At 42.8% G+C, this 25,381-nt stretch overlaps 1 protein-coding gene across 1 annotated transcript in view; it reads left to right on the plus strand.

Annotated features, from left to right (window-relative positions):
- Positions 1–25,381, plus strand: part of NRK (Nik related kinase) — a 197,083-nt gene that overhangs the window by 79,734 nt on the left and 91,968 nt on the right. Inside the window, exons 12-15 of the mRNA XM_067471688.1 lie at positions 1,196–1,406; positions 2,638–2,796; positions 4,786–4,950; positions 13,531–13,683. Coding sequence (XP_067327789.1) covers positions 1,196–1,406; positions 2,638–2,796; positions 4,786–4,950; positions 13,531–13,683 — 688 coding nt within the window. The remainder of the gene's footprint in view (positions 1–1,195; positions 1,407–2,637; positions 2,797–4,785; positions 4,951–13,530; positions 13,684–25,381) is intronic.

A 25,381-nucleotide genomic window follows, 5' to 3' on the forward strand; every position in this document is an offset into this window, starting at 1 on the left:
TGTGCGCACCAAAAGTCACCTCTTCTCCTGACTTTCTCCTCAGCCATTGGGACCAAGAGAGAGAGAGAGAGAGAGAGAGAGAGGTGGAGATGCCCACCTTTCCTGAAGGAAGGTGCAAAAACAAAGGAGGGAGCGGAGGTGGGAGATACCTCCAGCCAGAGGGGCTCTCTCTCTCTCTCGCTCTCTCTCTCTCTCGCTCTCTCTCAGTCCCAATGGCTGAAGAGAAAGTCAGGAGAAGAGGCGACTTTTGGTGCGCACGCTGGGGTCTTCAGACACGCATCCGGACCCAAAGCGGGCCAGATGCGGTGGCTCCGCCCCTTGGCCCACCCGCAGATTGGGAAGAGGAGAGGAGGCGGGTGGAGCACCGGGGGATCGGGAAAGGGACCCGGTCATGGGGAAGGGATCGAGCGCAGAGAATGATTGAGCGCCGGCTCTGCTCGCGCACCCGGTGGCCGGGTGGAGCAGGAACGAGAGGGGCGAGGCGAGGCTCAAGGGCCCGGCCCCTTTGGGAAGAGGATCGCCCGGCAGCGAGGCAAGAAAGCCGAGGCTCCCCCCGGACTGCGAGGGCTGTTGTGAGCTGAGGGGGCGCTCCTCAAGTGGCGGTTGAGGGGCATTTACAGAGGCGCCTCTGTGCCCCTGGCAAAAAAAAGTGTTCTGCGACCACTTACTTCGCGTAATGGACGAGCCGCCCCTGCATTTCAGTATTGGTGAGATCTGTTGGACATTTTTTACTTATGGTGGACTTTTGATTTTCGAGCAAAACATGGCTAAACCTGGAAATATCCACCTAGGGTTTAGCTGTATTCTCCGTGTCCTCCTCCTCCTTTGATCAGACGGGCTTCCAGGAAAACTCAAAATACATTTGAATCCTCTTTTGTTCCCTTTCAGCGCTTGCTGTTGAATATAAAGTGCAAACAGATGCTAACATTTGTTTTGGGAAGGCAACAGTGGAGCGATGTCTCCAGTGAACAAACAGATAATCAGCTTTAACTTGGATTCTGAAGAGTTGTTAAAACAGAGCGAGCTTTGTAAATACAGAGTGGAGTCGGGGAGGGAAGGGATTCCGGGGAGGTTTCTGTAGAACGGTCGGATCCGACTGTTCCCCAAGTGGCACCTCTTGGGTTTGCTCTGCATTCGTAATACCGTAGTTAGTCAAACAGATATTTCCTTTTTTCTCTCTTTGCGAAAAATTAAGCTCCATTGTTAATCTCCCCGGTGAATCCACCCTCCGGCGCGAATTCCTGAGGCTTCAGCAGGAGAACAAAAGTCGTTCTGATCCTCCGCGCCAACCGCAGCAGGTCCAGCAGCAGCAGCTGAAAGATCAGGAGAAGTACAAGAAGCAGCTCTCGGAGGAGAGGCAGAAGCGGATCGTGGAACAGAAACTGCAGAGGAAAAAGCTGGAGGATGTAGGACTCCGATCCGCCTGTCACCTCTCTCTCACTCTCTATTTATATATTTTCCAAAATGCTCAGGACCAGAAATGTTTTGGATTTCAGATATTGTTCTGATGTTGGCCTACTTGTGTTTTGCACATAATGCAATATCTTAGGCTCCATCTACACTGCCATATAACAACAACAACAACAACAACTTATTTATATTCCGCTCTATCTCCCCGAGGGGAGTCAGAGTGGATTACAACATACACAGATAGGCAAACATTCAATGCTTTTGATATAAAATCCAGACGATCTGCTTTGAACTGGATTATATGGCAGTGTGGACTCATACAATGCAGTTCAAAGCAGTTAATGTGGTTTATCTGCTTTGATAATCTGCTTATCTTTGTGACTGTATCTCCCCCTATGAACCGGCGCGAGCTCTAAGATCTGCCGGGAAGGCCCTTCTCTCTCTCCCACCTCCATCACAAGCATGGTTGGTGGGAACGAGAGAGAAGGCCTTCTCAGTGGTGACCCCCAGCTCTGGAACTCTCTTACCAGGAAGATTAGATTAGCCCCCACGCTGTCCACCTTCCATAAAGACTCATATAGCCTAGTTCAAAGCAGATACTGTGGATTATGTGATTTGGTAATCTGGATTATATGGCAATGTAGATTCATATAACCCAGTTCAAAGCAAATACTGTGGATTATCTGGTTTGATAATCTGGATTATATGGCAGTGTAGACTCATATAACCCAGTTCAAAGCAAATACTGTGGATTATCTGATTTGATAATCTAGGTTATATGGCAGTGTAGACTCATATAACCCAGTTCAAAGCAAATACTATGGATTATCTGCTTTGATAATCTGGATTATATGGCAATGTGGATTCATATAACCCAGTTCAAAGCAGATACTGTGGTTTATCTGCTTTGATAATCTGGATGATATGGCAATGTGGACTCATATAACCCAGTTCAAAGCAGATACTGTGGTTTATCTGCTTTGATAATCTGAATTATATGGCAATGTAGACTCATATAACCCAGTTCAAAGCAGATATTGTGGATTATCTGATTTACCAGCAGATAGATACCCGGGGCCCACTATACGTGAATATCTGCAAACCAAGGCCTATCCGCAGAGCATAGGATCCTGTGGTTTCCCAACCCACAAGAGCAGTGTTCTTTTTATGAGCAGCTTTAGCGTAGAGATGAAATGAAACCAATGTAACTTCCTGGCATGTGTTTAGCACCAGAAGAGAGAAGAGCTGCGGAAGCATCTCGACCTCGAAAGGAGATGTCCGGAGATCAAAGCCACTCTGAGCAAAACCGAAAAGGAGAAAGACAGCAGGAGGAACGGCGAAGAAGGGCAACGTAGAGCGGAGGGAGTCAGACTGGACAACCTGCAGGTGAGGTTTGGTCAGCACACGGATCGGAACTGTTTCCTCAACCTACCACTTCATCACATGCATGAAATTCTACTCATCACATGGCGTAGGCTTCAAGTGTAGGGTAGAGATATTTTGGTGTTTTTAAAGTGTTTTAAAGGGTTATCTTTTCAGATGCTTTCTAAGCTGGTTAGTAAATGACTTTTTTGTACAGTATCTGCATAGATAGTAGCACAGTGTGTGTTACAGAACAAACTCACAATATTACCTCAGCCTGGTTAATACTGGAATGGTGGCAGCAGAATTCATTTGAAGAAGCATTTTAAGTCTCTCAGTTTTAGTGTTTACCGGTTCCTACCGTTTAAAACACTAAGTGTCTCTCCCCTTCTCTGCTCTAATCTCCCCTGATATTAATATAATCAGTGGGATATACTTGAACAATTAAAATAGAGGGAAATTTAAATACACAGCTGTGATGAAGTGTGAACTTTAACCTACAGTTATGTATAATTATAGATAGTAGGGCTGGGCAGTTTCGTTTCGTTAATTCGTAATTCGTTAATAATTCATTAATTTTTTTAATTACAAAACGATAACGAACCATTCTGGAGCAATTTTTTTAAAAAAACGAATTTTAAAATAGTTTTGTAAATGCTTCGTATTTCGTTATTGTATTCGTTTCGTTATTGTTTTGAGGTCGTTTCGTTATTATTTCCGCATGTCTGGGGCAAGTTTTAGGGTTGTTTTTTGTTTAATTAGTGAAAAAAAATTATAATATCACACCAACAGTCAACAACAGAGGGAGAGGGAAGCTTCAGAAGTTTTTGGAGGTTTTTTAGCGTATTTCGCGGTTGCGTCCGCCTTTAACGAATCGATTCGTTATTGTTTCGGAAATCGATTCGTTAATGTTTTGTAATTTTTTTCACATTTACGAAATTTCGTAAATATCGAACTTTTTAAAAGGAAAATTTTGTAATTATTTTAAATAACGAAACGCAAAAACCCCCAAAAAACGAATTGATTTTAGAAACAAATTTTTCCGTTGTTACTCAGGCCTAATAGATAGGTGTTTAAAAGAGTAAGTATTTAAAATAGCATAACTGGGGGGGGGGGGTAGCCAACTCAGCTCACTCTGACCTGGGTTGCCATGGAAAAAAGGGCGGAGCCAACTGCCACTTGGCAGGGCAGGCATTTTAAAATGTTCAGTCTGTAGTCTGAGAACTGCAGGAAAAGACTGGTTCTACAGTGTTGAGAATCAGGGAAGCAGTCTGTAGTTAGAGAACTACAGGGAAAGGCTAGTTTTACTGTGTTGAGAACCAGGAAGGTTTAGGCTTTTAGCCTGTGTGGTTTAGATAGGTCAAGTTGAATTATTTAGATTAGTAGTTAGTGTATGAGCAAAAAGGGGGAGAGAACTGCAACAGAAATAACATAGGGAAATAATAAGCTGGTACCTGAAGTGAACTGTTAAGGAAAGAGACTCAGTTTGAAGAAAAATAAGTTTAAAACCTGTTTAGTGGGAGGAACAGTCATCTCAAGAGTTGTTTTATGAAATGTTATAAATGAAACCTCTAAAGAAATGTGCCTCTAGGAGTTAAGAAAGATTGAAACCATTAAGCTTCTTCTATACTTCAATAAACTTGTTACAGTTTCTCTTCAAGCCAAGTCTCTGTTACGAATACTTTCAAGTCAAGCCATGCTACACATTAAAGAAAGCTCAACAAAATATTACAAGCTATTAGCTAAAATTGTGTTATGAATTTTATAAATCCATTGCAAATAGTAGGAGACTCTGATAAATCAGTGACGGCGCTACTGCTTCTGGTGTCGTCTTTACAAAGTGGGGGCATCATTGCAACAGCTGTTTCAACAACCATAATCCCTTGTCCTTTTGACGGCTGTATATTTTTGGTGAGCACGTGTTCATATTTTAGGTGGTGCCTGTGCGTTATACTAAACTTATCAAAGTCAAAGGAACCTCACACAACGGTTCTTGCCTTTTCCCCACTCTAGAAAAAGTTTGAAGAAATACATCAGGGTAAAAAGATTCACCGGACTCTTCCCAAGGACCAAACGCAGCTGCTTTCTCTCCAACATGATCTCAAGCAGAAGGCTAAAGATCCCCCAAAGATCCTCAACCCCCCGACTCGTCTGCCATCAAACTCTGCAAGCAAAGAGGTATCATTTGCAATTCACCGTGACTGGGTGGGTTTTTCCCCTGGTAGGACGTGACCAATAGCTGTCTATAGTATTTCAGATAACGTCATGTTTTGGGGAAGATTTCCATTTGGAAAAAAAAATGAAACAATGAGATTCTGTATGTTATTTAAATGATCACATGGTCAGGAACCATTTGATTCCACCCCATGCCAGCGGACAAAAAGGGTTGTTGTTTGGGCTACACAGCAACGCAACTGAAAATGAGGGCTAAAAAAGTCTACGAATACTTAACAAAGGGAGCTAGGCACCATAAGTGGATCTGCAATCTGGCTTTGGAAAACAAAAAGTGAGTCATTTTGTCACCCCCAAGTGGGCCAGAATCTTGAAAGTGGGCCAGAATCTTGCCAAGTGGGCCAGAATCTTGAAAGTGGGAATGTTTGAAAAACTTTCTAGATAAACTCTTGGGGAAAAAGTAGCATATAGCACACCCCCCCCTTTTTTTTATTAATTAATCAATTATTTGGTTGGTTGTTATTGACTGGTCTTGACTATGTTCTCACCATGTTATACTCCAATAGTGGAAATATTCTCGTATGATTAGAAGGTGATTAGAGTGGCTTGTAGGTCTTCTTCTGAATGTGCACAGATGATGTTGTCATCAGCATATTGGAGTTCTATAGCTTGCCATCTGTATGCCTTATGCATATAATTTTACTTTAGAATTATCAAAATCATATACATCGTTTTTCTCCCTTAGTGCCGAGAGGTATTTATTAGGGCTGGGCGGTTTCGTTCGTTAATTCGTTATTAATTCGTATTTAAATTAGCTTATGATCCAATATTGAGCCATGCAGGAATAGTGTGAGGAGTAAATTATATTCGAAACTTTTTTTTCAATTTATTTCGTAATTATGTCGTAATTATTTCGTAATTATTTCGTAATTATTTCATAATTATTTCCGCATGCCTGGTGCAATTTTTATAGTTGTTGTTTGTCTTATCACACCAACAGTCAACCACAGAGGGAGAGGGAAGCTTCAGAAGTTCCCCCTCTCCCATTTGGATTTTTTTTAGCATATTGCGCAATCGCGTCCGCCATTAACAAATCGATTTATAATGTTACGAAATTTCATATATTTTGAAATTTTTAAAAGGAAAATTTCGGAATTATTAAAAAAAAATGAAACGCAAGGGCCCCCTAAAAACAAAACGAGTTTAGAACCAAATTTTTCCGTGGTTACCCAAGCCTAGCTTGTAGGTCTTCTTCTGAATGTGCACAGATGATGTTGTCATCAGCATATTGGAGTTCTATAGCAGATGTTGTTGTAACCTTGGTTTTGGCTTTCAGTCTGCTGGGGTTTATATAGCTTGCCATCTGTATGCCTTATGCATATCATTTTACTTTAGGATTATCAAAGTCATATACATCGTTTTTCTCCATTAGTGCCGAGAGGTATTTATTTGTTTATCAAGACAGAAGTGATGACTATGTTCTCACCATGAGGTTAAACTCCAATAGTGGAAATATTTTCGTATGCTTCTGCGAAGGTGGTTAGAGTGGCTTGTAGGTCTTCTTCTGAATGTGCGCACACAACGTTGTCATCAGCATATTGGAGTTCTATAGCAGATGTTGTAACCTTGGTTTTGGTCTGCTGGGGTTTATATAGCTTGCCATCTTACTTAAGGATTATCGAAGTCATATACATCATTTTTCTCCATTAGTGCCGAGAGGTATTTATTTGTTTATCAAGTCAGAAGTGATGGAGCTCAGTCTGTGTTTGTGTTCCGGGATCAGGTTGCTTTGGATGTGGGGAGTGATGTCAATGAGTTTCAAGATGGCAATGGTTAGGCTTCTGATACTGATGCAGAGAATGACCAGGAGATCCCTGTTCAAAGTGGAGTTTCCCATGAGAATGTCCCAGAGAGGTGTGGGGATGATGGTGTGCTTTCTGAATTCTTACCAGATAGTTCCCATGATTATCGGCAGGATGATGAGGAGGCTGATGGGTTACAGATTCCTGTACATTTTTCAGACGGGGCTGATAGTGTGGCTGCTGAAAGAGAAACAACAAGTCAGTTCCCTGGGCAAAGGAATGTTCCTGCAGTTAGAGAGACTGATAGTGAGAGTGAAATCCCACACGGTCAGGTGGAGGATCCGTCCCAGCTGGACCCAGATAAGGGGTTGCATAGCCTTGCAGATAATGAATTAATGAGCAGACAAAATCATTTGCAATTAAGGCTTCGGAGAAGCACTCGCTTGGCCAGCAAGCGAGAAGCCAAAGGGGCCCAAGGTCAACGCAATGCTTTCATGTTCGCAAAGGGTATTTAGTCTTGTAGCTGACAGGCAGTTGTTGTCAGTCCATCATTGCTCTTCCCATGTTAACTTCTGGAGATTTTCCTTGGCTTTTCGCAGCACGCTTTTGGCTTCCTGAGTCTGGGATTTGAGTCTCGTTTTCAACTGTTTAACCATGGACTTTGTGTGACCATTGCTAAAGGATTATGCTTCATGTTTTTACCTTTGGATGTTGGGAACTTTGCCTTTACATTTAAGCCTCTGTTTTGCCTATGGAACTATTGCATTTCTATTTCTTTGTTTTGATTTTGCTTTTTTCAATAAACTACAAAAACCTACAGCCTTGGTGTGTTGGTGTCTGGAGCAAGGTGAAAACTAGCATGATCATTGCCCTTGAAGACGGCCCGGAAGCTTCAGCTGGTTCAGCGTGCGGCAGCCATGTTACTAACTGGAGCGGGATACAGGGAGCACACAACGCCCTTGTTGTCCCAGCTCCACTGGCTGCCGATCTGCTACCGGGCCCAATTTAAGGTGCTGGTTTTGGCCTACAAAGCCCTAAACGGTTCCGGCCCAAAATACCTTTCGGACCGCATCTTGGCCTATGAGCCCACGAGGACCTTGAGATCGTCTGGGGAGGCCCTTCTCTCGATCCTGCCTGCCTCACAGTATGTCTGGCGGGGACGAGAGAGAGGGCCTTCTCGGTGGTGGCCCCCCGGCTGTGGAACACTCTCCCTGCAGACATCAGACAGGCGCCCTCCCTCATGTCCTTCCGAAAAAGCCTTAAGACATGGCTGTTCGAGAAGGCATTTAATTAGTGCTATAATAGTGTGGTAAAGCTGACTGGAATGGAACAAGGAATATGAGATTGGTTATGATTCCACTATGAGACGAAGCGGATTTTTTAGTGTAACTTTATAATTGTTGTATTGTTAATTTGTTGTTCTGCGACTGCCTTTTTGTAAATTGCCTTTTTATGTATGTTGTACACCGCCATGAGTCGCCCTTATGGGCTGAGAATGGCGGTTAACAAATGCACCAAATAAATAAATAAAATAAAATCATCAAGTTTGAAAACTATCCTGAGTTGCAACACTCCCTACAAGAGGTTTAGGCAAATCCATTTTTTTGGAAACTTCAGGACCTAAAGCCTATGGGTGTGGAAAATGTAACTTGGCTTCCTTGCGCCAACTTTTCGACAAGAAACCTTCCGCCTGAGGGGTGAGGAACAAGCCCGCTTCATAAATGTCAGCTCCCATCGTCATCCGCGTCTGTGGCATGTATTCTTTTCGCAAAGGGTATTTAGTCTTGTAGCTGACAGGCAGTTGTTGTCAGTCCAACATTGCTCTTCCCATGTTAACTTCTGGAGATTTTCCTTGGCTTTTCGCAGCACGCTTTTGGCTTCCTGAGTCTGGGATTTGAGTCTCGTTTTCAATTGTTTTACCATGGACTTTGTGTGACCATTGCTACAGAATTATGCTTCATGTTTTTGCCTTTGGATCTTGGGAACGTTGCCTTTACATTTAAGTCTCTGTTTTGCCTATGGAACTAGGGGAGAGGAGCAAGCCCGCTTCATAAATGTCAGCTCCCATCGTCATCCGCGTCTGTGGCATGTATTCTTTTCACAAAGGGTATTTAGTCTTGTAGCTGACAGGCAGTTGTTGTCAGTCCAACATTGCTCTTCCCATGTTAACTTCTGGAGATTTTCCTTGGCTTTTCGCAGCACGCTTTTGGCTTCCTGAGTCTGGGATTTGAGTCTCGTTTTCAACTGTTTTACCATGGACATTGTGTGACCATTGCTACAGAATTATGCTTCATGTTTTTGCCTTTGGATCTTGGGAACGTTGCCTTTACATTTAAGTCTCTGTTTTGCCTATGGAACTAGGGGAGAGGAGCAAGCCCGCTTCATAAATGTCAGCTCCCATCGTCATCCGCGTCTGTGGCATGTATTCTTTTCACAAAGGGTATTTAGTCTTGTAGCTGACAGGCAGTTGTTGTCAGTCCAACATTGCTCTTCCCATGTTAACTTCTGGAGATTTTCCTTGGCTTTTCGCAGCACGCTTTTGGCTTCCTGAGTCTGGGATTTGAGTCTCGTTTTCAACTGTTTTACCATGGACTTTGTGTGACCATTGCTAAAGGATTATGCTTCATGTTTTTGCCTTTGGATCTTGGGAACTTTGCCTTTACATTTAAGTCTCTGTTTTGCCTATGGAACTAGGGGAGAGGAGCAAGCCCGCTTCATAAATGTCAGCTCCCATCGTCATCCGCGTCTGTGGCATGTATTCTTTTCGCAAAGGGTATTTAGCCTTGTATCTGACAGGCAGTTGTTGTCAGTCCAACATTGCTCTTCCCATGTTAACTTCTGGAGATTTTCCTTGGATTTTCGCAGCATGTTTTTGGCTTCCTGAGTCTGGGATTTGGGTCTCGTTTTCAACTGTTTTACCATGGACTTTGTGTGACCATTGCTAAAGGATTATGCTCATGTTTTTGCCTTTGGATCTTGGGAACGTTGCCTTTACATTTAAGTCTCTGTTTTGCCTATGGAACTAGGGGAGAGGAGCAAGCCCGCTTCATAAATGTCAGCTCCCATCGTCATCCGCATCTGTGGCGTGTATTCTTTTCGCAAAGGGTATTTAGTCTTGTAGCTGACAGGCAGTTGTTGTCAGTCCAACATTGCTCTTCCCATGTTAACTTCAGGAGATTTTCCTTGGCTTTTCGCAGCACGCTTTTGGCTTCTTTAGTCTGGGATTTGAGTCTCGTTTTCAACTTTTTTACCATGGACTTTGTGTGACCATTGCTAAAGGATTATGCTCATGTTTTTGCCTTTGGATCTTGGGAACTTTGCCTTTACATTTAAGTCTCTGTTTTGCCTATGGAACTAGGGGAGAGGAGCAAGCCCGCTTCATAAATGTCAGCTCCCATCGTCATCCGTGTCTGTGACATGTATTCTTTTCGCAAGGGGTATTTAGTCTTGTAGCTGACAAGCAGTTGTTGTCAGTCCAACATTGCTCTTCCCATGTTAACTTCTGGAGATTTTCTTTGGCTTTTCGCAGCACGCTTTGGGCTTCCTGAGTCTGGGATTTGAGTCTCGTTTTCAACTTTTTTACCATGGACTTTGTGTGACCATTGCTAAAGGATTATGCTTCATGTTTTTGCCTTTGGATCTTGGGAACTTTGCCTTTACATTTAAGTCTTTGTTTTGCCTATGGAACTAGGGGAGAGGAGCAAGCCTGCTTCATAAATGTCAGCTCCCATCGTCATCCACGTCTGTGGCATGTATTCTTTTCACAAAGGGTATTTAGTCTTGTAGCTGGCAGGCAGTTATTGTCAGTCCAACATTGCTCTTCCCATGTTAACTTCTGGAGATTTTCCTTGGCTTTTGGCAGCACGCTTTTGGCTTCCTTAGTCTGGGATTTGGGTCTCGTTTTCAACTGTTTTACCATGGACTTTGTGTGACCATTGCTACAGGATTATGCTTCGTGTTTTTGCCTTTGGATCTTGGGAACTTTGCCTTTACATTTAAGTCTCTGTTTTGCCTATGGAACTAGGGGAGAGGAGCAAGCCCACTTCATAAATGTCAGCTCCCATCGTCATCCCCGTCTGTGGCATGTATTCTGTAAATGACCTCTTTGTCGTGTAATACAAAGCGTTGTCAAACTTCGCCCATGCCATTACTGTTAAATTTTAATCCAAATGTACTGTTGTGGATTTCTGACATTAGCAGTGGTAGGCGGCGGGTCTCTGTTGGAAAGACGGGCTTTCAAAGGAAGCAAATTGAGGCTGACATCAATCTGCAATTTCTCTCGCAGCTGATGCTTGTGTCTTGTGTGTGTTTTATCGCCGTACGGCTGCGGCGATCGTTCGGCTCGCCCTGTTTCTTTAATCCCATTGGCTTCACGTTGATATATGTGTGTGTGGGTTTACAAGGGCCGAAACAATTCCCCTCCTGTGAAAGAATAATTACTTCTTATTGAAGCCACTGTCATTTAGGTGGATCTCCTGGTGTTATATTAACCGGAATCCTGTTGGGATTTGAAGAGCTCCCCTTTTGCGTCGAACTGCAATTAACCCCCCAGAGGGAAGTCAGATATCCGTGTTGAGCCTGGAAACAATTTGTCGATTTGGTGATGTATGCAGAAAGGACCCAAATCACTTGCAAAATCAAAGCCTGCGCTCCAGACTGCCAATTCATTTGGGGAATTTTGTTCTGGTGCTTCTGGCAATACATTCATTTGTAATTATAACTGTGTCCTGATGCAAAAGACTGGGAATTAAAATTGTGGAATAGGCATGTGTTGAAAATTACAAAAATAAAGTGTTTCTGAAACCAGACGGGATTTGTATACCTATAATGAGTTAACTACTTTTTTGTTAGTAGTAAAGGTAAAGGTTTTCTCCTGACATTAAGTCCAATCGTTTCCGACTCTGGGGTGTGGTGCTCATCTCCATTTCTAAGCCGAAGAGCCGGCGTTGTCCGTAGACACCTCCATGTGGCCGGTATGACTGCATGGAACGTCATTACCTTCCCGCCGGAGCAGTACCTATTGATCTACTCACATTTGCATGTTTTCGAACTGCTAGGTTGGCAGAAGCTGGAGCTGACAGCGGAAGCTCACGCCTAGTAAAATTAGCAAGCAGTTTATTGAAGGATATATGTAAGCAAAGCAATAAAAATGCTAAATACAATATTTTCTCAAAGGCTTTCATAGCTGGAATCACTGTTGTGAGTTATTCGGGCTGTATGGCCATGTTCCAGAAGCATTCTCTCCTGACGTTTCACCTAGTAAAATTAGCAAGCAGTTTATTGAAGGATATATGTAAGCAAAGCAATGAAAAATGCTAAATACAATATTTTGTCAAAGGGGTGTCAGAGGGGTCACCAAAGACCATCAGAAAACGCAGTATTTTCTGTATTGGCGAAGGCGTTCATGGCCAGAATCACTGGGTTGTCGTAGGTTTTTCGGGCTATATGGCTGTGTTCTAGAAGCATTCTCTCCTGACGTTTCACCTAGTAAAATTAGCAAGTAGTTTATTGAAAGATATATTTAAACAAAGCAATAAAAATGCTAAATACAATATTTTGTCAAAGGCTTTCATAGCTGGAATCACTGTTGTGAGTTTTTCGGGCTGTATGGCCATGTTGCAGAAGTATTCCCTCCTGAAGTTTTACCTAGTAAAATTAGCAAGCAGTTTATTGAAGGATATAGGTAAGCAAGGCAATAAAAATGCTAAATACAGTATTTTGCCAAATAGTGTCAGAGGGGTCGCTAAAGACCATCAGAAAACGCAGTATTTTCTGTATTGTCGAAGGTGTTCATGGCCAGAATCACTGGGTTGTTGTAGGTTTTTCAGGCTATATGGCAGTGTCCTAGAAGCATTCTCTCCTGACATTTCTCCTAGTAAAATTAGCAAGCTGATTACTGAAGGATATATGTAAGCAAAGCAATAAAAATGCTAGATACAATATTTTGTCAAAGGCTTTCATGGCTGGAATCACTGTTGTGAGTTTTTCGGGCTGTATGGCCATGTTCCAGAAGCATTCTCTCCTGATGTTTCACCTAGTAAAATTAGCAAGCAGTTTATTGAAGGATATATGTAAGCAAAGCAATAAAAATGCTAAATATTTTGTCAAAGGCTTTCATGGCTGGAATCACTGTTGTGAGTTTTTCAGGCTGGATGGCCATGTTCCAGAAGCATTCTCTCCTGATGTTTTGCCTGCATCTCTGGCAGGCATCCTCAGAGGTTGTAAGACTCTGAGAGATAACAGGCAAAATGTCAGGAGGGAATGCTTCTGGAACATGGCCGTATAGCCTGAAAAACCCACAACAATGCAGTATTTTCTGTTGTTCCCTATGACTTCCTCTCACATATTTATACATGGCCCTCATCATGTCTCAGCCTCCTCTTCTTCAGGCTAAACATGCACAGCTCTTTAAGCCGTTCCTCCTAGGGCTTGTTCTCCAGACCCTTGATCATTTTAGTCATGAATGTGGATTATCCACCTTGATAATCTGGATTATATGACCTTAAAAGAGACTCAAGAACATTGCATGCACACACAGAGAAAAGATCCTCCACTGTGAAAGCATATACAATTTCCCTGACAGTTCCGTATTGCTCCTAGCAGAAATTCAATGTTGCTGATTTAATCTGCTTTTCTAAAGCCAGCAAGGAAACTTAATAGAAACTGGTGCCTTATCGACACAGTAGCTCTATTTAAGTGACTCGAATACAAGTAAATCTCCGACCTTTCTGCAGTATCAGTATTGAACCTTGCTAAGCATCTGTCTTGGTGTGTTTGTCTCCAGACGGAGAGCAAATGGAAGAAGAGTGACTCAGTCCAAGGTGATCTCAGCTGGGCGGCTGTGCTTGGGAATGAGGACTCCTCTCACTCCAGACTCGGATCCGGAAGTAGCTCCAGCCCATGCACCCCAGCCTTGCAAAGAGCCGTCATCTCTCAGGTAGGAAATGGTCACTATTCCTTTCTGAGAACTCTGTTGCACATTTCGGGCACAATGCCAACCAGTGTTTATTTATTTATTTGTTTGTTTATTTACTGTCGCAACTCAGGATAGATTCACCTTGCTCAGAACCACACCACACACTTAGGCTGTAGGTTTTGTAGTTTACTGAAGAAAAAGCAAAATCATAAACATGGAAATAAGGTTGCAAAAGTTCAATAGCCAAAATAGAGCCTTAAATGCAAAGGCAGAGATTCCAAAGGCCAGTAACGTGAAGTATAATCCACAAGCATTGATCAAACAAGAATCTATGGCAGCATAACAAAGTCCCCAGAAATCAAGATCAAAACCAAGGTCCCAAAAAGCCAAAAGCTTTCCCCAAAAGCCGAGGCAATTCCAGAGAAGTTAACAGGGTGTAAGCAAAGTTGCACTGACAAAGGGTTGACTTCAATCAAATTGTTAAATATGCTTTCCTAGCATGAAAGCATTACGTTGACCTCGACCTTCCCCGTTTGTTAACAAGACGAGCACTTCGACGTACCCTTAATTGCAAACGGTCTTTCCTAACTAAATCCCCATCACCTTCAAGGCCGAATAACTTATTATCATGGGACTGGCCAGCCTGGGAATTGACAGGCACTGAGCTCACAGATGGTCCAAGGTAGAGTTCAGCAATGCCCCAAAACAAAGTCCACAACTCTCTAACAAAATCCAAAGAACCAGGAAACGTTGTTCCAAGGCATGAGCAGATAATCGTAAGAGACAAACAACCAAACAAGGAAACAAGAAATCCTTAAGCATGAATCTTCAAAGCAAGGCTTCTCTAAGACGAGGACAAGAACTTAGCATGAAAACAATCCTTTTATTGAAGATAAGTAAAAACAGCAAAGTAAAGAATCACTTTAAAGAAATAGGTAAATCCAATTAGGTAAAAAGATAAGCAGGAACAAATTAGTCCAAGGTAGAGTTCAGCAATGCCCAAAAACAAAGTCTACAACTCTCTAGCAAAATCCAAAGAATCAGGAAACGTTGATCCAAGGAATGAGCAGATAATCGCAAGAGACAAAAAACCAAACAAGGAAACAAGAAGTCCTTAAGCATGAATCTTCAAAGCAAGGCTTCTCTAAGACGAGGACAGGAACTTAGCATGAAAACAATCCTTTTATTGAAAATAAGTAAAAACAGCAAAGTAAAGAAACACTTTAAAGGAATAGGTAAATCCAATTAGGTAAGAAGATAAGCAGGAACCAATTAGTCCAAGGTAGAGTTCAGCAATGCCAAAAAACAAAGTCCACAACTCTCTAGCAAAATCCAAAGAACCAGGAATAGGAAAACAATCCTTTTATTGAAGATAACTAAAAACTGCAAAGTAAAGAAACACTTTAAAGGAATAGGTAAATCCAATTAGGTAAGAAGATAAGCAGGAACAAATTAGTCCAAGGTAGAGTTCAGCAATGCCCAAAAACAAAGTCCACAACTCTTTAGCATAATCCAAAGAATGTTGATCCAAGGAATGAGCCGATAATCGCGAGAGACAAAAAACCAAACTAGGAAACAAGAAATCCTTAAGCATGAATCTTCAAAGCAAGGCTTCTCTAAGATGAGGACAAGAACTTAGCATGAAAACAATCCTTTTATTGAAGATAAGTAAAAACAGCAAAGTAAACAAGAACTTAGCATGAAAACAATCCTTTTATTGAAGATAAGTAAAAACAGCAAAGTAAAGAAACACTTTAAAGGAATAGGTAAATCCAGTTAGGTAAGAAGATAAGCAGGAACAAATTAGTCCAAGGTAGAGTTCAGAAATGCCCAAAAACAAAGTCCACAACTCTCTAGCAAAATCCAAAGAACGTTGATCCAAGGAAAGAGCAGATAATCGCGAGAGACAAAAAACCAAACTAGGAAACAAGAAATCCTTAAGCATGAATCTTCAAAGCAAGGCTTGTCTAAGACAAGGACAAGAACTTAGCATGAAAACAATCCTTTTATTGAAGATAAGTAAAAACAGCAAAGTAAAGAAACATTTTAAAGGAATAGGTAAATCTAATTAGGTAAGAAGATAAGCAGGAACCAATTAGTCCAAGGTAGAGTTCAGCAATGCCAAAAAACAAAGTCCACAACTCTCTAGCAAAATCCAAAGAACCAGGAATAGGAAAACAATCCTTTTATTGAAGATAAGTAAAATCAGCAAAGTAAATAAACACTTTAAAGGAATAGGTAAATCCAATTAGGTAAGAAGATAAGCAGGAACAAATTCGTCCAAGGTAGAGTTCAGCAATGCCCAAAAACAAAGTCCACAACTCTCTAGCAAAATCCAAAGAACCAAGAAACGTTGATCCAAGGCATGAGCAGATAATCGCAAAACCAAACCAGGAAACAAGAAATCCTTAAGCATGAATCTTCAAAGCAAGGCTTCTCTAAGACGAAGACAAGAGTTTAGCATGCTTCATCTGACCGTATTTTCCATGCTTGGAACTTTTAAGCCTTTCCAAGCACTCAGAAACTGATTTTGCTTTTCTTGAGGATCTCTTATCTTTTTCTGTTGAAGCCTGGCAGAACACCGAAGGCATTGCTCGGCCCTGTCTGTTTTGACTAATTTCTGCCCACCTATCTATATGCTCATGAATAACTCAGGACTATTTCTGGTCTTGTTTTATTGTATTTTAAAGTTAATTGTGTTGTTTTAATCTACTTCTGTAAACTGCTCCGAGCCAAATTGGGAGTAGCGGTACACAAGTCAAATAAATAAAAATAATAAATAGATAAAATAATAAATAAAATAATAAATTAGTTTCTGCAGGTGCTGAGTTGTTTTCAAGCCCCAAATCCTGGGAACTCTCTGAGAGCAATTCAGGGAGTCAACCTTCATCCTTATACCCTGTAGGAACATTCTCATGGGAAACTACACTTTGGACAAGTGCCTCTCTGTCATTCTCTGCATCAATATCACTGACCAAACCATTGCAATCTTGAACCTCATTTACATCACTCCCCACATCCAAAGCACCCCGATCCTGAAACACAATCACAGGCTGAACTCCAACATTAAAAAGGTTTTCTCCTTCTTCTTTCTCTATCTCTAACTCCTCACTTATGGCCAAAGCTGAAGCCAGAGTTGGGAAATAGCTTGGATTTGGAGGCTCAAATGCAAGAAAGCTTTCCAGAATCCGCTTAGATGACTGTTATTTGCAGCGACGTCGGCGCTCAGTGACTCGAATGGTCCTGGGATATTATTTCTTGCATGTTTCACAAAAAGCCTTGGAACCCACTTCAGGCTGTCATCTTTCCATCGGTAGCTCCTTGTGCATAATTCATGTGGCAACATTAATGTATCTTTGTGTTTGACAAAGCAAGGAGGAAGGCCAACTCTCTCTCCCAGGAGGTTGAGATCCACAGCAAGAACGGGTCAGGAAGAGGAGGAGATGCTCCCCCGTGGTTGTCTCTCACCGATGCTTTGTTAGTTCAGATCCAGCTTGTGCAAAAGATATTCAAGAATCTACGAGGACCTTGGTTGATCCTCATAAGTAAGCATCATAGACTGCGCAGTTGTCACTAGACCACAAGCTTGGAAACTTTGGTTTTGAGACGACAAACTCACAGAATCCCTTAGGTAGCATAGCTATTGGCTGGGATTCAGGATTGTGGTCCAGGAAAGTGAAAGACACAGGTTTGCAGCTTGGGTGTGATCCTGGACTTATCGTTGAGCCTGGAATCTCAGGTTTCGGCACTTACGAGAATCCAAACTCGAAGGAATCCCAGTTGAAAGTTCCAAAGTCCACAAGGCAGCGTCGTTGTCAAAAACAGTCCGAAGTCAAGGAGAGGGGAAATCCACACTTACGAGAATCCAAACCGGTCGGTACATGAAGCAAGTAGCAACCTGCAGATCCAGGACCCAAGCCCAACAAGAAAGCGGCAGCGACAAGACCCAAGGCACGAAACCAACACTTTGCCTACTGCAAAGTTCCATCATTCTAGTGCCTTCATTTATCTTACAGCTCATCATCTTACAGCTCATCACTTTGGCAGGAAAAATGAAATGCAAAGATACAGAATGGGGGACGATGCCTGGCTCGAGAGCAGTACGTGTAAAAAAGATCTTGGAGTCCTCGTGGACAACAAGTTAAACATGAACCAACAATGTGATGTGGCGGCAAAAAAAGTCAATAGGATTTTGGCCTGCATCAAGAGGAGCATAGTGTCTAGGTCCAGGGAAGTAATGCTACCCCTCTATTCTGCTTTGGTTAGACCACACCTGGAATATTGTGTCCAATTCTGGGCACCACAATTGAAGAGAGATATTGACAAGCTGGAATGTGTCCAAAGGAGGGCGACTAAAATGATCAAGGGTCTGGAGAACAAGCCCTATGAATATCTGTATACGAAGGATAATATCAAGGAGAGTTTTGATGGTGTGGTGAGTGAATTAGAACCAGACATCCTGAGGAGTGAGGTCGAATGGGCCTTAAAAACAAAGATGGCAGGGACCTAACAGAAGAAGCTGAAGAGATCAAGAAAAGGTGGCGAGACTATACAGAATATCTGTATAGGAAGGATAATAATATCGAGGAAAGTTTTGATGGTGTGATGAGTGAATTTGAACCAGACATCCTGAGGAGTGAGGTTGAATGGGCCTTGAAAACAAAGATGGCAGGGACCTAACAGAAGGAGCTGGGCATGGTTATCCTGAAGAAGAGAAGGCTGAGAGGAGATATGATAGCCATGTATAAATATGTGAGAGGAAGCCACAGGGAGGAGGGAGCAAGCTTGTTTTCTGCTTCCTTGGAGACTAGGACGCAATGGAACAATGGCTTCAAACTCCAAGAGAGGAGATTCCATCTGAACATGAGGAAGAACTTCCTGACTGTAAGAGCTAGGGTTGGGCGGTTTCATTTCGTTAATTCGTAATTCATTAATAATTCGTTATTTTTTTTTATTACAAAACGATAACAAACCATTCTGGAGCAATTTTTTAAAAAACGAATTTTTAAATACGTTTTGTAAATGCTTCGTATTTTGTTATTGTATTCATTTCGTTATTGTTTTGAGGTCGTTTCGTTATTATTTCCGCATGTCTGGGGCAAGTTTTATGGTTGTTTTTTGTTTAATTGGTGAAACAAAATTATAATATCGCACCAACAGTCAACAACAGAGGGAGAGGGAAGCTTCAGAAGTTTTTGGAGGTTTTTTAGCGTATTTCGCGGTCGCGTCCGCCATTAACGAATCGATTCGTTATTGTTTTGGAAATCGATTCGTTAATGTTTTGTCATTTTTTTCACATTTACGAAATTTCGTAAATATCGAACTTTTTAAAAGGAAAATTTTGTAATTATTTTAAATAACGAAACGCAAAAACCCCCAAAAAACGAATCGATTTTAGAAACAAATTTTTCCGTTGTTACCCAGGCCTAGTAAGAGCCATTCAGCAGTGGAACTCTCTGCCCCAGAGTGTGGTGGAGGCTCCTTCTTTGGAAGCTTTTAAACAGAGGGTGGATGGTCATCTGTCAGGGGTGATTTGAATGCAATATTCCTGCTTCTTGGCAGAATGAGGTTGGACTGGATGGCCCAGGAGGTCTCTTCCCACTCTTTGATTCTATGATTCTAAACTTTTACTACTGGAGCAGAATTAGACGAAAATGGAATGATGCTTCAGGTGACTATTCTGACTCTCCTTTGCTGTTAATATTTGCTTTGATTTATGGCAACTATGAATGAAAGATCTCCAAGGAAGAAACCAGTCGTCTTGATAATGCGGCATTAAGCAGACCACCGTCCTACACAGAACATAAGCCACCTCCATGTGTTCCAAATTCTTTGTGTTTTCCTCCCAGTAATGCTAATGTGAGCAACATTTCTGCTTTGATCTCACTCTCAGGAAGGCTGAATTATCTCACTTCTCGGAAAACACTTTAGCGTTTTACAAAACAGCCCTTTCAGCAGGTATAGCATCTAATGATATGGTACATAAAAAGTCTGATTTTCGTCTTTTTTGTCCGACACGATTGTGACTAATGATAGTGTTTATTCATACCAGACCAGTTGGTAAATGTTAAGCTGTTCTCGAAAGTGGCTCACCGTTCCGTGACGAAGCGTTGGCCTTATCAAGCCTGTTATCAAGGCCTGGCCTGACTTCCCATCGTTTTCTCAGAACCTGATTCAGCAAAATACTTCCAGTGTATTCTGAGTCTTGACACAGGAACAAAGTGCTTGAAAGTTATCCTGGGAAACCACCTTGGCGCAACTTCTATTTGGGTTGGAGGGCATCTGGGGACAACACGGGACGTATTGAGTAAATGGCAATTTTACTAGGATGGAGTTCTTTGAACCAGTTGAGGGCAGTAGTCAAGGTGGACTTGGTCAACAAAGTTCAATGAAAATGGGGGCCTTTCACACCAAACAATTGTAATATTTTGGCTTAGTAGCCCAAAACTTTGTGGATAAGTGAAACTTTTTGAAACATGATGGGCTGACAATGGTCAATGTGTTCTACCGTTGTAGCATGTTTCTCTTCCAGAAAATTAGAAACATTGGAGGTAAATTTCAGGCAAAAATTGGCATGATAAAAAACAAAGATGGCAGAGACCTAACAGAAGCTGAAGAGATCAAGAGAAGGTGGTGAGACTATACAGAATATCTGTATAGGAAGGATAATAATATCGAGGATAGTTTTGATTGTCTGGTGAGTGAATTAGAACCAGACATCCTGAGGAGTGAGGTTGAATGGGCCTTAAGAAGCATTGCTAACAACAAGGCAGCAGGAAACGACGGGATCCCAGCTGAACTGTTTAAAATCTTAAAAGAGGATGCTGTCAAGGTGATGCATGCCATATGCCAGCAAATATGGAAAACACAAGAATGGCCATCAGACTGGGAAAAATCAACTTATTTCCCATACCAAAAAAGGGAAATGCGAAAGATTGCTCAAACTTCCGTACAGTGGCCCTTATTTCTCATGCCAGTAAGGGAATGCTCAAGATCCTGCAAGGAAGAAGACTCCAGCAAGACATGGAGAGAGAGTCGCCAGACGTTCAAGCTGGGTTTAGAAAAGGCAGAGGAACGAGAGACCAGATTGCCAATATCCGGATGCTGGAGAATGGAGGAAGGCAGGGAGTTTCAGAAAAACATCTCTTTCTGCTTCATTGACTCTTCTAAAGCCTTTGACTGTGTGGATCATCATAAACTGTGGCAAGTCCTTGGTGGGATGGGCATCCCAAGCCCCCTTCCCTCTCTCCTGAGGAATCTGTACAAGGACCAAGGAGCAACAGTCAGAACTGACCACGAAACAGGAGACTGGTTCAAGATATGGAAAGGCATACGGCAGGGTTGTATACTCTCCCCCAACCTATTCAACTTGTATGCAGAACACATCATGCGATGTGCGGGGCTTGATGAATGCAAGGCTAGGGTGAAAATTGCTGGAAGAAACCTTAGATGTGCAGATGACACCACTCTGATGGCCAAAAGCGAGGAGGAGCTGAGGAGCCTTCTAATCAAGGTGAAAGAAGAAAGCGCAAAAGCCGGGTTGCAGCTAAACATCAAAAAAACCAAGATGATGGCAACAAGAATGATTGACAACTGGGAAATAGAGGGAGAAACCGTGGAGGCCGTGACAGGGTTTGTATTTCTAGGTGCAAAGATTACTGCAGATGCAGACTGTGGCCAGGAAATCAGAAGACGCTTCCTTATTGGGAGGAGAGCAAGGTCCAGTCTCGATAAAATAGTAAAGAGCAGAGACATCAGACTGGCAACCAAGATCCATTGCCTAGTCCAAGCCACGGTCTTCCCTGTAGTCACCTACGGATGTGAGAGCTGGACCTTAGGGAAGGCTGAGCAAAGGAAGAGAGATGCTTTTGAGCTGTGGTGTTGGAGGAAAGTGCTGAGAGCGCCTTGGACTGCGTGAAGATCCAACCAGTCCATCCTCCAGGAAAGAAAGCCCGACTGCTCACTGGAGGGAAGGAGACTAGAGGGAAAGCGGAAGTCCTTTGGCCACATCATGAGGAGACAGCAAAGCCTGGAGAAGGGAATGATGCTGGGGAAAGTGGAAGGGAAAAGGAAGAGGGGCCAACCAAGGGCAAGATGGATGGATGGTATCCTTGAAGTGACTGGACTGACCTTGAAGGAGCTGGGGGTGGTGATGGCCGACAGGGAGCTCTGGCGTGGGCTCGTCCATGAGGTCACAAAGAGTCAGAAGCAACTGAACAAATGAACAACAACTAGGATGGAGTTCATTGCACCAGTTGTGGGCAGTAGTCAAGATGGACTTGGTCAACAAAGTTCAATGGAAATGAGGGCCTTTCACACCAAGAGGCTGGATGGCCATCTGTCAGGGGTGATTTGAATGCAATATTCCTGCTTCTTGGCAGAATGGGGTTGGACTGGATGATGGCCCAGGAGGTCTCTTCCAACTCTTTGATTCTATGATTCTATGACTCTATTTATTTATTTATTTATTTATTTATTTATTTAGTACACTTGTATACCGCTAATATCTCAGCCTGTGCGGCGACTCATTGCGGTTTACAACATATTTAAAAATACAATATTCACTTTAAAAATATAAAATAAAATATAAAAATACATACATATACATACATAGTATTGGGCCACCAATACAGACCGGAACATCTCATAGTTAAAGTCGTAATCCAATTCGTTATCCTTGATTGCTAGTCCATGATCAAAACATCATCACATCGGAATTAGTTGAAAACTTGCTCGAACATCCAAGTTTTCAGTTTTTTCCGAAATGCCATTAGCGAGGTGGCTGATCTTATTTCAGTAGGGAGGGCATTCCAAAGCCGGGGGGCCACCACAGAAAAGGCCCTATCTCTCGTTCCCGCAAGCCGCACTTGTGAAGCAGGCGGGATGGAGAGAAGGGCTTCTCCTGAAGATCTTAGGGTCCTGGTGGGCTGATAGGCCGAGATACGTTCGGATAGGTATGTAGGGCCAGAACCATTTAGGGCTATGCATATACATTCAGAATTATTTGCACAACAAAAATATGCACACAATAAAAAGACACACAAGTGAGCGGCACTATCCTAATGAAAAGAATCGTAATCATTAAAAGACTTGTTTTAGAAAGGAAGGGACGTGATCATACATTTAAACCTTTTTTGTATTCTTGCAAAAACTACCGGAGTGTCCTTAAACACTGTAAGGAATGGAGTCAGCCGTTATCAGCGTGTTGTGACCCTAAATCAATTCTGACTCAGAAAAGAGAAATGCCTGCTAATGAATAAAGAATACTCTGTTTGAGAGCTCTATTCATTCGCAGCGTGTGAGATCTGACAGAATACGAGAACAAGATAGTATAGCTGCAGGCGATCCTCTTGTATTCCTGTCAGGGCCAGATCAGGATACGGGAACCGCAAAAGCCTAGTGATTTGGGCTCAGAGTGTCAGAGGCAAGCGGCAGAGAGATGGAAAGATCCTCCTTAGTATCCAATTATGGCAGAAGCAATGACAAAAGAGTTGGGGATGCCTTGATCAGAATGGGCCACTCATTTGGAGGAGTCCTTCCCAAGCTGTTTTCCTTCTCTTGCTACCCCTCTATTCTGTTTTAGTTAGACCACACCTGGGATATTGTGTCCCATTCTGGGCACCACAATTCAAGAGAGAGATTGACAAGCTGGAATGTGTCCAGAGGAGGGCGACTCAAATGATCAAGGGTCTGGAGAACAAGCCCTATGAGGAGCGGCTTAAGGAGCTGGGCATGTTTAGCCTGAAGAAGAGAAGGCTGAGAGGAGATATGATAGCCATGTATAAATATGTGAAAGGAAGCCACAGGGAGGAGGGAGCAGATCAAGGGTCTGGAGAACAAGCCCTATGAGGAGCGGCTTAAGGAGCTGGGCATGTTTAGCCTGAAGAAGAGAAGGCTGAGATATGATGAGAGCCATGTATAAATATGTGAGAGGAAGCCACAGGGAGGAGGGAGCAGATCAAGGGTGTGGAGAACAAGCCCTATGAGGAGCGGCTTAAGGAGCTGGGCATGTTTAGCCTGAAGAAGAGAAGGATGAGAGGAGATATGAGGGACATGTATAAATATGTGAGAGGAAGCCACAGGGAGGAGGGAGCAGATCAAGGGTCTGGAGAACAAGCCCTATGAGGAGCGGCTTAGGGAAGTGGGCATGTTTAGCCTGAAGAAGAGAAGGCTGAGAGGAGATATGATAGCCATGTATAAATATGTGAGAGGAAGCCACAGGGAGGAGGGAGCAGATCAAGGGTCTGGAGAACAAGCCCTATGAGGAGCGGCTTAAGGAGCTGGGCATGTTTAGCCTGAAGAAGAGAAGGCTGAGAGGAGATATGATAGCCATGTATAAATATGTGAGAGGAATCCACAGGGAGGAGGGAGCAGATCAAGGGTCTGGAGAACAAGCCCTATGAGGAGCGGCTTAAGGAGCTGGGCATGCTTAGCCTGAAGAAGAGAAGGATGAGAGGAGATATGATAGCCATGTATACATATGTGAGAGGAAGCCACAGGGAGGAGGGAGCAGATCAAGGGTCTGTAGAACAAGCCCTATGAGGAGCGGCTTAAGGAGCTGGGCATGTTTAGCCTGAAGAAGAGAAGGCTGAGAGGAGATATGATAGCCATGTATAAATATGTGAGAGGAAGCCACAGGGAGGAGGGAGCAGATCAAGGGTCTGGAGAACAAGCCCTATGAGGAGTGGCTTAGGGAAGTGGGCATGTTTAGCCTGAAGAAGAGAAGGCTGAGAGGAGATATGATGAGGGCCATGTATAAATATGTGAGAGGAATCCACAGGGAGGAGGGAGCAGGTCAAGGGTCTGGAGAACAAGCCCTATGAGGAGCGGCTTAGGGAAGTGGGCATGTTTAGCCTGAAGAAGAGAAGGCTGAGAGGAGATATGATAGCCATGTATAAATATGTGAGAGGAAGCCACAGGGAGGAGGGAACAGATCAAGGATCTGAAGAACAAGCCCTATGAGGAGCGGCTTAAGGAGCTGGGCATGTTTAGCCTGAAGAAGAGAAGGCTGAGAGGGGATATGATAGCCATGGATAAATATGTGGGAGGAAGCCACAGGGAGGAGGAGGGAGCAAGCTTGTTTTCTGCTTCCTTGGAGACTAGGACGCAATGGAACAATGGCTTCAAACTACAAGAGAGGAGATTCCATCTGAACATGAGGAAGAACTTCCTGACTGTGAGAGCCGTTCAGCAGTGGAACTCTCTTCCCCGGAGTGTGGTGAAGGCTCCTTCTTTGGAAGCTTTTAAACAGAGGCAGGATGGCTATCTGTCAGGGGTGATTTGAATGCAATATTCCTGCTTCTTGGCAGAATGGGGTTGGACTGGATGGCCCGTGAGGTCTCGTCCAACTCTTTGATTCTATGATTCTTACCTTAATGGCTAAATCTATATCTATATATATATAAATGTAATGTTCGTTTGTCATGTTCACAGAACTCAAAAACCACTGGGGGAATTGACACCAAATTTGGGCACAATACACCTAACAACCCAATTTATATCCTTCACTCAAAAAAAAAATGATTTTGTCATTTGGGAGTTGTAGTTCCTGGGATTTATAGTTCACCTTTGGTTTTGGAGTTGTAGTTCACCTACATCCAGAGAGCACTGTGGACTCAAACAATGATGGATCTAGACCAAACTCTACACGAATACTCAATATGCCCAAATGGGAACACTGGTGGAGTTTGAGGAAAATAGAATCTTGACATTTGGGAGT

This window comes from Anolis sagrei, chromosome 10 (genome assembly GCF_037176765.1).
Source record: "Anolis sagrei isolate rAnoSag1 chromosome 10, rAnoSag1.mat, whole genome shotgun sequence".
Classification (NCBI taxonomy): domain Eukaryota; kingdom Metazoa; phylum Chordata; class Lepidosauria; order Squamata; family Dactyloidae; genus Anolis; species Anolis sagrei.